The following is an 18,724-nucleotide window of genomic DNA, read 5'->3' on the forward strand; positions in this document are numbered from 1 at the left end:
TTTCAAACAAAGAAATGCAGCAAGATTTTTCTGGGAGAAATAATGAATCTCCAACAAAGAAAGAGAAATCAGACCAAAAAAAAAAACAACAAAGAAAGAGAAAGTGAAAGAGAGAGGTGAGTGAGTGGCTCGAGCTGGAGCCGACGATGGTGACGGTGGGGTTCTGGCAGCTTCCTTTTTTTTTTTTTTTGTAATGGTGTGTTACGGTAACAGTTTAAGGGAAGACGTACACACTTGTGGTTAGCTTAAAAACCCTAATTTGTAATATGTAATTCTTGCTTTGAACTCGGAAGTGTCCTTATCCTGTCTAGTATTTTCCTTTTCAAATGTCATGCTCAGATGAGAATAAAGATTAGAACTAGTTGTGAGGTTTTAGGATGCAATATGATTATGATAGGAAAGAGAGATATTTTCTTTTAATTTCTCAGAACATAGATAATTTTGCGTTTTGCTCATCAACGTACATAAATACGTTATTCACTTTGTCTGGTTATTTGAGTAAATAAACCAGTTTTGTAACATCATTTACTAACATCGTCTACTGATAACATCTACTGTTGAATGTTTTATACCCCTAACGTACTACAACTACGAAATGTAAATGAAGAATTAAGGTATATAAGCATGTTGAAGGCATGTATCAAACGATAATCAATTAATAGTTTTCCTCGGACAAAGTATGATAAAGTACGTACAAGCGGTAATATAAAACAACTTCGTATCGATCGTATGTTAGGTAAAACAACACGTATTAGAACGATGATAAGAGTTCTCACTCAAAACACAAAAACATTAAGGAGCATAAATCTAGTTTACTAACACTTAGACATGTCCAAATTAAAAAACACACTTTTTCTTCGATATTTAATTTTTTAAAAAAATTGAGCATATAGATGACTGAGCAATATCAAATCTACAACTAGTATCAAAACTTTTCAACATGGAATATACCTATCGTGTCTAACTAATCAATTAAATTTGATCCAAAGCACAATTACACAAAACGTCAAATTTGAAGAACTATTGCAACAGTGTAGGTTGGATATGGAGATCACCCCGAAAGAAGAACACAAAATTCAAAGTATTGGCCATATATGTAGCCATGATAGATCCGGTGACGCTCTTTTTATCATAGATTTGCCATCCCTGACATAAACAAGTACCAGCAATAGCTAAAATAGTCTGCAAAATAATGTGCGGTGGGGTTTTCTCACTGACCGACTCCGGTTTCTGGATGGTTTTGAGCCGCCGAGCCGAGTCAATCTACCCGTGTCAGAATAATTTTGATTACTTCTAATATTTAATTCTCCTAACGTTCCCTTAAAATCCAATAACAGAATGCAAGTGTTTTCCACATAACGGACCCCGTTCGCAAGACCGGCGCCGAAGGCTCGGTTCATGATCATCATCCCACATTCCCATTATGCTACCACTTTCTACTTTTATATTTCAACCTCCCTCTTTTATTGTTTTTTTAACCTCTTCGATTTATATAGTGAAATTAGTTTGTATATAATGATTTTATTTGACTATTATATGGAAGCAAGTAGTAGAGGGTCAACCATGATTTACATGGTCATACTCTGATGGACTGGGCATTATTGTCTGAGTTAGATACTTAGATATCACTTCTTCTTAAAGTATCTCCAATAATTTTTTCATATTTTTTTCTAAAATAAAGAAACAAATTTCAAAATTTCCAAAAAAATTTATGATCCAATTCCAACAGCTTCTTTATTTTACATATTTTTACACTTGTTACTTCAATTAAATATTAGATTTTCTTATTTATCATAACCATAATATATTTCATAATTTTATATTATTGTAAAATTTTTATTGGTTGTAATATAAGTTTGAGTTGTTGAAAAAAATGCAGACATTTAATATTTGGTTATACAAATTTGGAGAATCAACTATTATTTTTTATCAATTTCTCTATTTTTGAGAATGAGATAGAGAAGTTGTGGGAGTGAAAAATAAACATTTTTTCTCTAAATCTTCATTTTTCTCATAATCTGTTGGAGATGCTCTTAAACAAAACAAAAAAAGTTGACATCACTATTACTTGTCAATAAAATATTTTAAGATCATTTTCAATGTATTATGATACTAATGTAATCTCTATTTATGGCAGCCACTATGTTTTTAAAAAGAATATTATATTTTGATAAAGTAGAATATTCATTAATACATCAATACAATACTATTAATTTACAGCATCACATCCATTCAATTAAACTCAACTCGGCATCATCAAAATCCAAATCGAAGTGGCCAAATCACTAGGCACTTTGATGTGGGTTATATTGAAGTTTTCATTTGCCTTTATACCTCTTTTTTTTTGTCTGAATTTGCCTTTATACCATATCACTCATATTCTCATCATCCACATGCCAATCTTTACTAGCAGCTTCCAATTTGAGCACTACTTATTAATGCACCACCACTCGGTGTAATGGTTGCATGGGCCATCACTATCCAGCTAAAAAATGGGGCAATTCCATGAATATTAAGACCCTTCACATGTAAGATTGATCATCAATTTTAGCAAACCTTACATTCAAGAGGAACCATTGGCATTTAAGCTAGTAGGGATCGAGAGCTAGAACAAACCAGAACTACCAGTAATGTATGCTCAAGTAAAGAGCACCACCACTAAGGAAAATTGCTTGGAATTGGGAGATTGGGACCATTGTGGGATATTTCAAGACTTGAACAACAAGTAGGCGAAAGAGATGCCCATAAACATTTCAGTTCATACATAATTGCACGATCAATGGTTGTGAGAGTGATCACTCACCACCCTCTTTTTTTATGAAAGGGTACAAGATGACCACACTCCGGATCTTTTTAAGAACTTGATGTTGATATATTGTTTAGTTGTATAAGCTAACAAAATTTGGGCTTTTCTTATGACTAATGCGCATCATATTTCCATTGCATCCTACCAAACAAACATGTACGTTATGCTTTCTCGTAACATCATATGTTTTATAAACAAGTCGGCGTTTTGTTAGTGTAAATCTCGTGTTATTTAAATTTCAGCCTAATTTTAAAAATAACAAGGTTAAAATGATTTGAAAGAAAAAGGAGGGTAGCACGGATGGAGGTGGATCCCCTCACATGGGAAGTATGAATTCGTTAAAAGACTAAAGCTGGAAATGAGTGCAAAACACACCAAGACATGCGGTTCATCCACTTTCCCTAAGTAGGGATGAAGCTCACAAGTACCTAATTACCCATCGTCCTAGTTCATTATTCTGACTTTGCTGAGGCTTTTTCTGTGAACTGGCTTCAGTTAAGCTTAGAGTTTTGTTTAATATTCTATATCAACTAGGTTATTAACTTATTAGGTGTGCGATCCCTATATATATATATATTCTCACATTGCCAGAGAGATTTGGCACGTCTTGTTGATTTTCTGTACTACTTAATGCCTTAACTTATGAACTTCTGTTGTTGATTTGACTAATGATTCATGACAGTTATTCACGACATAGTATAACAGTTGGTATAAACTTGGAAGTAACCTATAACGTTAACGTAGAGGCGGTAGAGCACGCAGTTTTTAATTCTCGAATATTCGAAGAGTGCAGATAACAAACACGCAATAACCATTTGTGGGCTAGCGTGCTTCAGTGCTTGAGCTTCAAATAACACTTCTAATCCCTTGTTCGATTCACGACGGTGTTATCTATAGTCAGGTTGGAGGAAACGTTCTGCATTATTGTCTTTCAACGGTAGAATAACTTTTAATTAGAAGTTTAGGATACTCTATTATTCTTGAATTCCGATTTTTAGAAGATGAAATATAATCAGGATTTTTTTACCTTTCCCTTCTTCAACAGTTATTGGGGTTCGAAATATGGTGGTGGTGGGAAGGAGGTGGCGGTGGTGACTGGTTGTGGATCTTGTTTGATCCCCAATGCCAAAGAAGATGAAATATTGAATGGAGTATCATCACGGACTCGTAGATCGTAATCCATGACACTCTAGGTTACTTTAAAACAAATGGAGTGTGACGAATCTAGGATGTTATAAGACAGATCACAAGAGAAAGCTCTTCAAACTTTGCTGCTAACGGTGGTAATGTCGTTTTAGAAGGAAAAGGACAGGGCCTGGGTGATTCCATTAGGAGGAAGAAAACGACTTGGAATAGTGGGCATGTAACACCCAACAGGTCAAAATGGCTGGAAGTGGGAGCAGTCACTATTGCATTACAATTTTGTTCCTGTTCATCTTCCACTGCTCAAAACAAGAACAAGATTAAGTGCTAGCTTTCGGCACAAGCAATCTCCATCGACACTTTGAACCCTAGCTCGAATCAAGTTCGTCGGCGTACGAAGTCACTTAGAAGAAGATAAACCAATAAACTCCAAAATCATTTGGAACATTATTAAGTTAAAGAAAATCTAAGTGCACTGGACAAACGGATTCAGAATTGGCTTATCGTCACCATTCTTCTGCAGTTACATTAATGGCTTCTCAGAAATGAACGTTCTGAATTAGCATGAAAGACTGCAACGACAAGAAGTTAGCTGGGGACGTGGTGGGGATGTCTTTAACTATTTAGCCATGGATTCATAAACTCTAGAAGCTTGGTAGGGAGACGAGTAAATACTAATAGGTCAGTGCAGAAAATTCAACCCCATTTATAACATTATTTTGCTTCCATTTAGGAGCTCTGATACAATATATATTTGTCCTGCATCTGCCAAGTCCTACTATCCATATATTAGGACAGTGATCACCTTTGAACACAATTCGACAGTTTACACGAACTAGATATCACGCTAGATTTTGCTTATGTACCTAATTATTACGAATTTGTATTTTCCTTAGGAATCATCTATAATTCATAAAGCTGTTCAGATCGATCCTATTTCCGACAGGAACAATCAATAATTGTTATTGATGTAACTAGCACATATAATTAGAGGGCCAGACATTAACACAACGATCTAAAGCTAGGGTTGGTGATTGTGCATACCAATTTGATTTTCTTATCATCGATTGTTCTTTTCTAATTATGTTAATCAGGTAGGAGATAAAAATTTGCCTAGAGGTTCAAGAGTTTTGAGATGGTGCTTGACGTGAAGCCTACTATCAAACAGTTGAATGGCAAAGATGGTTTCATGTTGTGGCAGTGGAAGATGAAGAACATCCTAATCCTACAACATCTGGATGAGACTATTCTCAAAGGTAGAGAAGCCCACTGGCATCACAGATGAGGATTGGAAGGAGATGCACAAGCTGGCAAAGAGCTCCATAGAGCTTCATCTTGCCGACAACGTGTTGCTTAAGTGTCGGAGAGGATATGAATGCTAAACAGACGTGGGAAAAGCTTGAGAAGTTTTACGAGTACACCTTTATCCAGAACAATTGACCTCTACTTCAGATGAAAGAAGGTGGGGATCTACTGGGTCATCTGAGAATATTTCAGAACCGTGTTCTAGATCTATCAATGATGGGTAAAAACTATGACGATGATGACAAATCACTCTTACTGCTGCATTCTTTACCGCCTTCGTTCAAGCATTTCAAGAGCAAGATCATGTTTGGTAAGAGTACTCCACTGTTTGATGAGGTTATCGCAGCTCTTCAGTCTTATCACTCTTATGTCAAGACGGATGAGAACTCAGAGGTCGCAAGTAAAGGGTTTTTGTGCCAAGGTAAGATCACATTCCAAGAGAAAACAAAAGAATGATTGCTTCTGATTTGGTGCTTCCGACCACTGGAAGAAACTGTGAAGTCTGCAAAGGAAGTTCTATTTACAGGAATCCTACTGAATAGTTTTAGAAACCTTATGGGTGTTGCTCTACTTTCTATCACAACGACAATCTATACTCGGACGTTGTTGGCTAATTAGTACTGTAGATGTCATATGCATAAGTAACAGAGATGTTTCACAGTTACTTTTAGCTAAGAGCCAGAATGATAAAACACCAAGACTTGCATGTTAGCTGCATCTCAAGTACCAAGTATGACAAAGAACGCTAAAATTGTAAACCAAGGATAGATCGATCTATAAGAGATAAGGTAACAACTAAAGATTTAAAGCTTGATATTATACTTTCAATCTTATTTTAGTTTATCAGTTATTTTTCTGGAGAGTATACTGTCAACTATTCTGCTATTGCTTCATAAAGTTTCAGATTCTTCCAACTTCATTTAAATTGGTACATATCATAAAGGATAATGGAAATTACAGTAGAAGCAGACCAGTTTCTTCAGTTGGATGGTAATGATGCATTGATTGTCCCAAAGGCTCCAACCCTATCGCGAGGAATTAGGCGCAGTTCTGAACCATGCTTCAGGAATACGTTGCCTGAGAAATATATACAGTACTGGCTGAGACCAAGGTAATAACACTTACAATAATGCTGAACTTACTATATAAGTAGCTAATAACAGCTTGCTGTGCGCTTGGGAAATGCATAGAAAAGATAGCTAACAGTCCAACACTCGTTTCATCTCTAGAGTACGTAATTTCACATCTATAGAGACAAATTTATGGTAAATGAAAGCATTATTGTAGAGTCCTCTTAGAAGAATATCACTTCCAGCACACGTTGAGGCGATTCCTTCAATGATCTTTTGTCGCTACGGGCCTTAGAATTCTATCTGTAAGTCCCCAACTTCCCAGTACTAATAATCTCATCCTATGATTTTAAATTGTTAATCATAGTTTAAAGCGTGCCATAAATCCTATTTCAGTGTAAATAAGGATAATAAGCAACAGCCTCAAGCCCTCAAAAGCATGGCTAGTAGCTACAACTGTTTCCATCATACTATAGGCCGAGTAGACTCTCGTTCGTATCAAACTGCCATAGCAAAGCCTACTTCTAAGGAGGGACTTGCTATGGTGAGTCGATACAATGCAGGTAAACTTTTATTAGAACAAACAATTAAATAGAGAATACATGTTTCAACGACATCCATAGAGCATGGTCATACCTGCACTTTGCTGAGGATTGATTCCAACACCATCTGCATAATAATAAGCAATAAGTGAGGAACAACATAAATCTAATTCTCAAAAGACAGATCCAACAACAATGATGCTCAAATAGTCAAATGCACACATGTTTCATGAACTTGCTTTTTCTTGATTACTATCCAGCTAGATACCAGTTCTATGACCACTCAAGACATTGCTTTCTCTTCCTACTGTACTAATTTACCAATCTAAAGAAAGCACTCTCCTATTTCATTCACCCCTCAATTCATTATTTCCGATTTTATTCAATCCTAACATCACTTACTTCTCCACATGGATTGAAACTTCCAGCTCTCAATCAAAGACTCTACATTCACACGGATCTAGTTCTATAGAAACCAAATAGCCCCAATTTTGATCAATACCCTCTAAATTGCAGGAACAACCAATCGACATTTTCAAGCTTACAGAGATCATCAACTACAAAATCTAAAGCCCAAACAACGATATCATGAAAAGCAGGGCAGAAAAGGAGCCAAAACATACCGTTGGTGATGATGGCGCTGGTCTGGGGAGGCACTTTGAATTCCTCGGCGGCGAATTTGAGGACGGCGGTGAAAGGGGCTGCCTCTGGAACGCTAAACCTGAATTGGCGATCGAAATCCATTACAAAAACGAACAGGACAATTAGAGGAATTGGAAAAGAGGGAAGGGAGATACGAACACTTTGAAGGGCAGCTTCGGATCGGAGGTCAGAGTAACCTTGAACGACACCTTTCCACCACCCGCCATTTTTTCTTCTCTCTGAGCGAGTCGAGTTTCTCCGAGACAGAGAGAGGTCTGTGACTCAAAGCTATATTTATTCCTGTCTTTTTATTTTATTTTTTAACGCAAGTTTCTTATCGCATTTTACCCAATACGGTTACAAGAGTATACATGTATGCTGAAAACAGGAAATGTGGCCTAACATAGACCACGATGTAGAATACAAAGGGGCTCAACCAAATCGGTGAAAATTGAAAAGGCAGGCGAACCTTAGCATTTGGGTCGTTCTAATGAGTTGGACCAACATATGGAGTTGAGCTATATGCGGGTTAAACCGTTAAACTATATTGTTTACTTCAAAAGGCAGGCAGAAAGGAGGAAAGGAAAAGAGACGAATTATGTTCATAGCAGATGCATCCATTCTTTTCCTTCAGCTGAAGGAACATATAATGAAAGTAAATGAATTGAATAACTTTACATGTACAATTCCTCTGGAAAAGAGACTGATACATTATTTTGAAGTGGCTCTGTATAAGTTCAAAAAAAAAAAACCATTTTCTCAAAAACTGATCCACAAGTTCATTATCACTAGCAGTAGAAGCATCGTCCCCCATGATATCGATGACTTCAACCTGATCGATCCACTGCAGACGAGCTTGTTGTTATGATATGTACATACCGGCTGCTTCCTGCATATAAAGACATTCAGGGGGGGAACAAATGTTAATGCATGCATCACTGCACAGCAAGCCAGAAGGCAAACGCAGAATGATTTAGCATTGCTCTATATATATTCAGTCTAAGAACATAGCGCTTCGTATATATTTTCTAATTAACAAGAATTAAAATTTGATGTTCACTTTCAACTCTTGAGCTTTAGTACTTTGAAAGTAAGTGATGGCAAACCTGGATGAGCAGAATGCGACGATATAATCAGTGCCTGTGCAAGTGAAAATACTAGAGGGATCATCATAGGCGTAACTATATGCAGTAGGGCATGCTTCTTTGAACTTCTTGGAATAATATGTGGGTTGGCAAACAGCAGCATTTCCATAAACCCCTCTGCAACAATACTCATCAGTGTTGTACACATCGCAGGCGCTCCTGCAGCCGATAGTCTTTCCATTTGATTTCACAGATAACTCCTTCGGGCAAGTAGTCCTCAGGTCCCCATCACAACCAGAAGCACTGCAATTTCCGGAACCGTTAACAGGCGTGATAGTCAATGGCAAGTTAAATCCATCAACAAGGCTAACATCATAAAAATCTGGCTGAGCAAGTGTAAATTCAGCAAGTGATGCTGGGGGGTTTCCTGATGCTCCACACTTGAGGCTACTACCACAGGCCCCAGTTTGGCATGTTCCATTTCCATTATTGTCAAAGTTGCAGCCGGTACGACCCCAAATCCGGCCAGACCAGCTAACCGGGGCAGTGAATACAATAGACTGGCCTGATTTTAGTGGAAACCCACCACCATTAAAGTTTTCTCCAGGAAATACTGCAGGCCAGATTGTCTCTTTGCAATTGTTTACTATGGTGAAAATTCTAGCTGACTCGGATAACTTTGGTCCTGTAAATCAAAACTCAAGAAATCAATTCCTCCCAGGCTTTATACAGAGGATATTTCACAAATTAGTCAACACCTTAAGGCCCAAGGTTAGTAATTTTGATCATTCTATCATATGACAGTGATACTAGTACGAAACATGTTTACGGAAATAACCTGCATACAAAGTGGTAAGTTTCACATCAAAGTCCAATATCATGATGCAAAAGAGATTAGATCAAAATGATTGTTGTGATCAAGAAATACCTGATGAAATAATAATCAAAGATATCAGTAAAACTGGTAACCAGAACACATTGAAATCTGTTGCCATGTTGCTTACTTCTTCTCTTACTACTTTCTATTTCACTATAAGGGAGATACTGTGGTATATGAATGTGAATGGCGCTTAGAAAGTTACAACATCCACATATAAGAAACCTATGTAAGAAGAATACGTGTGGACAAAGCACTACTAATTCAACGGAAAGTTTTTGGCAATCTTAGCTATGTGATTCCTTTCCTAATCCATGTCTGCAAGTTTATGAAGGTTCTCTTCCTCGTTCATGCCTTTACTTTCCAAACATCAAACACCAATCAGAAGTGCACATCTACCCACCTTAACAAACCCCCATTTCCAGAAACTATTTCACTCCTTTACTTCTCCGGAGAGCCACCATTTTTAACCAATATAAGTTCCACGTTCAGAAGCCAGAGAAGTCACTCAATTCAGATTCCTAATGCAGAGTTTAGGATGATTGTACAACTGTTATCAGTTCGGTTCATTGAAAAATCATTATTTGAGTTTTCCTGCCTTTCTTTCGTGGTAAATGATTCTTTTCCCATAGTTTCCCAGAAAGCAAAGGAAAGAGTACCAAAGAAATGATAGAAACCTAACACGGTAACGCCTGAATTGGGGTCGAAATGTTGGCTTGAATGTGAGGCAGGAGTGGCTGAAACATTTCTTCGCCAGTAGTAAACAAGGTGTGCATTAACCAGCTAAGGCGGTGGAGGCAAATGACGATCGGCGCCGGCGAGGCCTGAGATAGATGCATCGTGGAACAAATGACTGAAATGAGGAGATTAAGATGGCATATGGACCATTGGACTTGAGTTGGACTTCCAAAACCCAATCTAAAGTAGTAGTCCAATAGTCAGTGCACAAAAAATTCTACAATACACAAACGACACCGTTTTGTATCTTTAGTACACTACCTCAATATCATTGATTCATTGTTCTGATAAAGGTGGATATTTACGGAATGAAATCAATTCATCTTTATGTTCGCTAGAGGTGGCAAATGGGCCCAAAAACTCGAGCCCGGTCTGACCCGAGCTTGTTATTGTAATGGGCCGGGTCGGACCGAGATATTTTAGCTCATGGACCCGGTACGGCCTGAGTCCGTTTTTAGCCCAGCACGACCCAACACGATATTCATGGGCCGGTTCGTTAAACACATAATTTTATATTATTTATATCAATATTTAAACAATTATCATTATTAAACTTGAATATTATACTTTTTAAATTAAAATATATTAATTATTTCATTATTTTAACTACAATATTTCACAAATATTATCAAAATAGTGAATAAAACGTCATTATTTTGAGATACGTAATGTTTTAAAAATAAGATTATGAAATGTGTTGTAGTATTTTATTTATTTTACTACTCTAAATAGTTATATAAAACAAATATTCAAAGTACATAATAATTTTTATTTTAATTGTATCATATAATGCTAATGGGCTAGCCTGACCCGCTTCTTGGCCCGGCACGGATCCGGGCCCGGTCCGACATGGATTTGGGCCGGGCTTAATATTTAAGCAAATTACCTGGCCCGATAAATAAATGAGCTGGTCCGAGTATGATTTTAACCCGTTTAAAATGACACCTCTAGTTAAAGGCTTTAGCATCATAAGGAGTTTGAAAATTGGTATTGTGGTGGGGAAGCTGTCGTTGCGTGCTCTTAAATCCAAAATTTCCAAAACTGCATTTCAAGCTTGATATTTTCTATCTTGTGAAATTGAACGCATTACCTTGTTTGCTTCAAAAATTAGGTTTAGTTGATCTTCGACAAAAGTCGGACATGATTTGAGTTCGTTCAGTTCGACTCCAAACGATAAAGAAACTTTGCTGGTGTTCATTGTCCAATCTCATGATCTTTCTTTTCATGCTATACCCTATCAATCCTAGAGAGATACATTTTCAGGCCGTTCAAACTTCAAACGAATCCAACCTCAGCAATGTTCTTTCATGAAAATGAGATAATGATACATGCCTAACCTATGAATCAAGTAAACAAAAAAAAAAGTGAGGATCAAACTCCCTTTATTATCTTTTCGAAGGTCCTTGGTCCCTGACCTTTAGTCACGTACCCTTGGTGATGTATATATCATCCTCAGAGATGAATATGGAGAGTGGGGTTAGACTTTAGACTTATAGCTACACCCATCCCTCTAAAACAAATTTGGTTACGAATTGTTCGACATCCAAATAGAGCTACCATTTTGACAATGCCATACCATTTGTTCATTATTACTATCTTTCATCACCATTGTGCTCACTTTCTCCCTTCCACACGAGATTTTGATCGGACGAACGTCTTATCTTAATTATTGCATCTTACAAGCATCAACATATATATGCTCCAAACCTAACGAAGCTCATTTCACTGTTTTGTTTGTCGTCACAAAAGCACGATTTCCATAGTCATTTCACTTTGTTGATATGGTGTGTAATCAGCTTCTGCATCTTATTGTCATAACAAAAAATGAATGTATGAAGCCTCTGCTAGTAATCTCTTGCCGGTGACTTCAGAATAAGTCACAGAGAACAGTTCTCTGATCGATCGAGTCTCTTGGATAGGGACTCTATCATATGATGTAGAAAGAATGAGTCCAAGAGTAGGTATAAAGCTTCCAACAAACGTATTAGAGAAATCTTATCCAAGATTACATAGGGGCATAGGGCCAAATGCGCAAATTGTTCGCATTGGTTGCCACTTACTAATCAGCCTTCTCAGTTCTCTCCAGCACAACGTACACCCGGATAGCTTGGCAAGCCTTGGTCAATAAATCAAACTTCTTTTAGACCTACATGTGTGCTCATTCATAAATTCATTGATATATGACTCGCCAAATAATTAAAGGACAAAAGAAAACTAAATGATTCTTCCCGTGATGATATATATTTCAAATAAATTGATTAGAATAGATAGATCATAAATATTAGGGTTGCCCCAAATATTGCCTAATCTCATAGCTTAATTCCTCAACGTAGGTTAGCCACTCCTATTATAATTTGATGCATGATGTATGACCACTTTGATATCTTCAGGCTACGTTTTCGAACATAAAAATGTGGGAGCACACCTAACTAGACAAAGACTATTAAGTCACATATAGTCCATATGTTATATAGTTTAAATCAACACCTTTGTTTTACAAATCGATAATCTTATGTACGTAAGCATGAAGCATCGGTGGGAAGTTGTCTAACACCGTAACTGAGACTTTAGAAAAGCACTTGATTAAAAGCACTTCTTTTATTTATTTAAGTCATAATTTGGAAGGTGATCAATGGCCCCAAAGAACCCGTAAGACCTGTGGCCAATTTTTTGTAAAGCCAGTTGGCACTCGTGTGGTACTAATCATGTTTAGCACCAAAGCCCACCTCAAAGCTAATCATTCCCTCCATCTTAGGCTATCTTTCAACTTTAATCCCTCAACTTTTCAATATACGGATTTATCATCCATCACTATTACACCATACACTCTCTTTCGTACTCCAAAATGGGCCATCCCGCTCGTGCAATGCATGCTAGGCCTGGCCCATCAACAGCTTTAACATGCCACATAACAAGTTCAAAATAAATTATTCAGCACCGAAAATTTAGGAAGGAAAGTGATAGAAATGCATTCATATCACCCACCCACGAAATCCAAGTTCAGTAGAAAGTTGTAGCACAAACAAATTTTATATTTCAGTATTCTAATGATAATACAGTCAAATGTTTTTACTAACTCTCTAATTTGTAATTTATCTAACTTAAACATAATAAAATTTTAATGAAAACAGTATCTATGTCACATATGTCCTAACAGCAACTAATTAGAAATCTGAATTTGGTTCAACGACTATTACTGGTTTAGAATATAGTTTAGTTTTGTAATCTTTCCTCTTGGTAAGTAAAGGTCAAATCTTGATGTGCTTATACATCTAGGTGCTAGGTTTCCACTTGGATTTCTCAATTATTGCTCATGAAATTACGTCTACTAACTAAAAGCAAAGGGAGAAGCTATATACCTTACTACATTAGCTTAACTAATTAGTGAGTAAGACTGTAAGAGAGTGAGAGGGAAGAAGCACTTCCCCTATCTATTTATAGACTACTCATAAACTCATCCATTGCTTCCCTCCACACCACCAAGAGCTAGCTCTCCATAACAATGGCGTCCGAGAAGATCGAGACCATTATCGCCGGAAGCTACTTAGAGATGGAAAGGGAAGAGGGTAGTGATTCCAAGGCTTCTACTAAGAGCAAGCTATCCACATTTCTCTGGCATGGAGGCTCCGCCTATGATGCATGGTTTAGCTGTGCTTCTAACCAGGTTCATAATTACAGAAATATAACATTGTTTTTTCTTTTGTGCTTATTTACTATACGAAGGTCTGAGAACATTTCTGTAGCAAACTAACCTTTGTTTGGTTTTGATGGATTTAACTAATGCAGGTCGCTCAAGTGCTTCTGACACTGCCATACTCATTTTCTCAGCTGGGTTTGTTATCTGGGATTCTATTTCAGCTTTTTTATGGGTTGATGGGAAGCTGGACTGCTTACCTTATCAGTCTACTGTATGTTGAGTACAGAACTAGAAAGGAGAGAGAAAAGGCCGATTTCAGAAACCACGTAATTCAGGTATACATAAGAACCCGGCACCAGTCTGCAATGTTCAGGGTTTTCTTCTAGCTGTGCTAGATAATTGTGAATGTAAATTATGTAATTTGCACCTCTGCAGTGGTTTGAAGTTCTTGATGGACTTCTGGGAAAGCACTGGAGGAATTTAGGCCTCTTTTTCAACTGTACTTTTCTTCTCTTCGGATCTGTAATTCAGTTGATTGCTTGTGCAAGGTAAATCCATGCCAGTCTCAGGTGTTATTTTCTGACCACTGTAGATTTGTAGTTTGGATGTCTGTATATACTACGTAACATTAATCGGCTAGGGACATAGTAACAGAAATAATTAAATGATTTAATGTGTTTGTCTTATGCATTTGTTTTGATGCCAGTAACATCTACTACATAAACGACAATCTTGACAAGAGAACTTGGACGTATATCTTTGGAGCTTGCTGTGCTACAACTGTCTTCATCCCTTCATTTCATAATTACAGAATTTGGTCATTCTTGGGTCTTATTATGACTACCTACACTGCATGGTATCTTACCATTGCTTCCCTTATCCATGGACAGGTAGATTACTTAATGATATCATATTTCATATCCAGATCAACCGAAAAATATCCATAGATATACGTTTACAGTAAACTTCTATATGATCATGATCATATCATTTACATAAGACGTTCTCTAGCTAGTCGGATAATCTGACATGCCCGGCCTGGTCTGTTTTTGTAGCCCGCTAAATGCCTAAATTGTATTACAATAAAACATTACCGCACATTAATTTATGATCAGTTTAATTGTATAATAATATTCGATCATCTTTTCTATATGTACGGCCTAATTAGGTTGAAGGAGTGAAGCACTCAGGTCCAACCACGATGGTTCTCTACTTCACTGGAGCTACCAACATTCTCTACACTTTTGGTGGACATGCTGTTACAGTGTGAGTAATTGCAACTGTTCACAATAATGTATGAAAATTACGTACAGATTAACATAGTCTTACTAGTAAACTTGCTTGTTAATTACTGCAGGGAGATTATGCATGCAATGTGGAAGCCACAGAAATTTAAAATGATCTACTTGATGGCAACACTTTATGTGCTGACCTTAACTTTACCATCAGCTTCTGCTGTTTACTGGGCTTTCGGAGACGCCCTCTTGACTCATTCCAACGCTCTCGCTTTGCTTCCGAGGACTAGATTTAGAGACTCTGCTGTTGTTCTCATGCTGATTCACCAGGTAATTAACTTAGTAGCTAGCAGTGTGCAACTTATCGTTTCAAACCGATTGGTTGGGGATTAAAAATGGTATTGATTTTGTTTTGTGCTGCAGTTTATAACATTTGGATTTGCTTGCACTCCATTGTATTTTGTGTGGGAGAAATTCCTGAGGGTTCATGAGACCAAGAGCATGTTGAAGAGGGCCCTTGCTAGACTTCCAGTGGTGATCCCAATTTGGTTCCTTGCAATCATATTTCCATTCTTTGGCCCCATCAACTCAACTGTTGGATCTCTTCTTGTCAGCTTCACTGTCTACATAATCCCTGCTTTAGCTCACATGGTCACTTTTGCTTCTCCACAAGCCAGAGAGGTCAGTCCTTTTAATTTACTTCACCGATAACTCTACATGTTATGTTGTTTAATTTTTCATATACACTTCTATATAATTACTAGTACGCTAATTAATGGTTTAATAACATAACATATTAGACCGTGCATCTGTGTGGTAGTAGAATATCGATCTTCATATATATGTTGTGATTCATTGTTGTCTTTGAACAAAATTGCAGAATGCTGTGGAGAAACCACCATCTTTCTTGGGAGGATGGGCAGGATCATACACCATGAACATCTTTGTGGTTGTGTGGGTGGCAATAGTGGGATTTGGATTTGGAGGGTGGGCAAGCATGCTCAACTTCATACACCAAGTTGATACATTTGGTCTGTTCACCAAGTGCTACCAATGCCCACCTCACAAAGCTTGAGTAGAGAGATTCCTCCTACTTTTCAGAAAGTTATCTTAACAATTTTAAAGATACATATGTAAGTGTGTAAAGAGATTGGCATTTGTAACCCTTTACTTTCTTAATTACTTGATTTGTATTTCTTTTTCCCTCTGTAGCTTCGTTTTATTTGTAAGATGTTCTTGTTGATGGGTTTTGAGAAGACACCAGTGATGAGTCAATTATCATGGCCGCCCTTATACAGACCTAGCGTTGTGTGGTAATTAGATTTCATTTAAACAAAAGCAGACTTTCTGCTATATATTTTGGTTCCTGATTTTAAACTACATAGTTCTAATATATTCGGACATATTAAATGATTTTTCCCCAAAGTTCATACTAATATTTTTCTCTTTTAGATGTGTAATACGATGTCATTCTACATATTACTTCAATCAGATTAAACTAGTGATAGTTCGAATGTTGAATTCACGTTCTTGAAAAGAAAATTTTACATTCATTACTCGTGCGGTCATTGTTTGATGCGTGAATAACATATGCATCAATATGAATGTTTTTCACTCCTTTATCATAACTAGATATTTTGCTTAAAAGTTGATGGTGATCGAAAGACTTTTGAATGGTCCATATGGTCGTAGAAGGACCAAACCAATATGTGCCACAAGCCCACAACGTCAACGTGCAGTAGGACGAACTTAACTTGAACTCACTTTTTCGTAGTACTTCTTTCTAGATCATTTTAGCACCAACACCAACACCAACCTCAGTAGCTGTGTTTGTTTGATTGAAAGAACTTTAAAGGCTCATGTGGGAAGGCCGAGCTTTTGAAAATGGTGGCAAGAAGACTTCTTTGCGTCAATTGCGTGAGAGACTTAGCATGTTGCTGTATGATGAACATAAGATGTGATCGTCTATATAAAATCTTGTAGGCACAAAAGCTGCAAGAACTTCTGATGGGTACTTCAGGGTCCCAACTACGATTCTTTGTCAAGGCCTCACTTGATGTGTAAAACCAGTCGTTTGGCCTAATTTGATGTATTCTATATGTAAATGCCTCAAACGACAAAGATTTGGCAAATCAGTTTGAGAGTTGAGTCGTCTAGTCATTGGCTCAACTACACCAAGTCACCATTCGAACTTAAATAATTGGGGGAGAGGGAATCTATTGGTCCATCATCTTTGTTGGTCAAAGATAGGTTATAATCCACCAAATCAAAGATTTGACACAGGCCTTAGGCCAATTGACACATGACCAATCAAGAACATTCGAGCAAGGCCTAATCAGTAATCACCCGTAACATACGTAATAGGTTGTGATTTAAGAGAGGGCCTTGTCATCACCAAACCATTTTTCTATCGGGTAGTTAACTGATCAAAGGGCTGTAACGTATCCGTTATAAGTTGAACTCACAACCTTCTAGTTAAGACTTAATAAGATGAGACTATACTACTATACCACTAGACCAAATGTCAAAAATGTATGCCACCTTATTTTGAAATTCGCATACATAATTAATGGCTATAATTGTATGGCGTGATATTTTTTAAAAAGTTGTGAAAAGTTAATGATTCACCTAAACATTTCCTTTTCAATCAATTTGAGGGAATGCTTATCTTCAAATCTTTAGTTTAGAGAAAGATACATGCACATTTGATGGAAATGTGACATGAGAAGAATATTGGCAAATATTTGATATGGATGGGTATATGGTGGGTTCCATAACCCATAAATAAATAGAGCAAGAGAATGTGACTCTGGGATACCTTAAATTATCTAAAGATGAAAATTTTAATTTTTTTTTAAGAAAATAGATGTGTATGATTTACTATTTAGACATGGAAAAGCCATGAAAGCAAACAAAGTGGGATGCCCTAGCCTCTGAAACTTAAAAAGAAAAAAAAGGTTCAGATTGGCACATTTGTAATGTGTTCTTCAAAAGAAGATGAGAAATTGGGAATGATAAATCTTGGAAGCTATGATGCACATACACACTGTCCTGGTCACGTATCGCGTGTCCGACAAGGATACACTCAAATACAGTCGGACATGCAAATTGAATTTCGGACACGCCTCAGACACACTGTGCAGCCTATCAAAAATTTACTTTAATTTGTGAATTGATCCAAAGTAGTCACATTTATCTTTGCATGGGTTTCATTTGAAACCTTATTGCGGTGGTTGTGTCTTTGGTATGGTGGTTGAAGATATACTGGGTTTTAAAATGAGAGAGCGGTAGATTGTGTATCCAAGCAGTGGTACAAACTGATGAGGAAAACGATCAAAAGCATGACAATGAGGAAGAATAAGAAGAATGGTGAAGATAGAGTGAATGGTGAAGCATATCCAAAGAAGAAGAGCAGAGAGAGACTTACAAAGGAGTAGCGGAGTAGTAAACGACGTGAGGACCGAACGTCAAAATGTCGTAGTTGAAGAAGTGGAACACTGTCATCATTCGTCGCCTTCTTTCTCACACTCTCTCATATTCGTCTCGATTTCTCAGTCTCCGACTTCGGGTACAATTTGAGCTTTAGAATTGGGTGACTTCACCAATGTCGAGTCGGGTTGTGGGCTTTTCAATCCGGGCCTTTT

The 18,724-nt window shown here is 37.2% G+C and overlaps 3 protein-coding genes across 3 annotated transcripts; 1 reads left to right on the plus strand and 2 right to left on the minus strand.

Annotated features, from left to right (window-relative positions):
* Positions 1-6,043: 6,043 nt before the first annotated feature.
* LOC126783600 (ubiquitin-fold modifier 1) lies at positions 6,044-7,800 on the minus strand. The gene is made up of 4 exons (XM_050509099.1): positions 7,668-7,800; positions 7,490-7,587; positions 6,961-6,993; positions 6,044-6,331 (listed from the first exon to the last, which is right to left on the minus strand). The coding sequence occupies exons 1-4, from the start codon at positions 7,733-7,735 to the stop codon at positions 6,234-6,236; spliced, it is 297 nt and encodes a 98-aa protein (XP_050365056.1). The 5' UTR covers positions 7,736-7,800; the 3' UTR covers positions 6,044-6,233.
* Positions 7,801-8,202: 402 nt separating this feature from the next.
* LOC126783577 (pathogenesis-related thaumatin-like protein 3.5) lies at positions 8,203-9,640 on the minus strand. The gene is made up of 3 exons (XM_050509070.1): positions 9,522-9,640; positions 8,615-9,278; positions 8,203-8,397 (listed from the first exon to the last, which is right to left on the minus strand). The coding sequence occupies exons 1-3, from the start codon at positions 9,586-9,588 to the stop codon at positions 8,268-8,270; spliced, it is 861 nt and encodes a 286-aa protein (XP_050365027.1). The 5' UTR covers positions 9,589-9,640; the 3' UTR covers positions 8,203-8,267.
* A 3,958-nt stretch (positions 9,641-13,598) lies between these two features.
* Positions 13,599-16,377, plus strand: LOC126781975 (auxin transporter-like protein 3). The gene is made up of 8 exons (XM_050507111.1): positions 13,599-13,872; positions 13,995-14,180; positions 14,281-14,393; positions 14,552-14,735; positions 15,014-15,111; positions 15,203-15,410; positions 15,504-15,761; positions 15,961-16,377. Exons 1-8 carry the CDS (start codon positions 13,711-13,713, stop codon positions 16,153-16,155), a joined length of 1,404 nt encoding a protein of 467 aa, XP_050363068.1. The 5' UTR covers positions 13,599-13,710; the 3' UTR covers positions 16,156-16,377.
* Positions 16,378-18,724: the final 2,347 nt, after the last annotated feature.

The sequence above is a fragment of the Argentina anserina genome, chromosome 2 (assembly GCF_933775445.1).
Source record: "Argentina anserina chromosome 2, drPotAnse1.1, whole genome shotgun sequence".
NCBI lineage: Eukaryota > Viridiplantae > Streptophyta > Magnoliopsida > Rosales > Rosaceae > Argentina > Argentina anserina.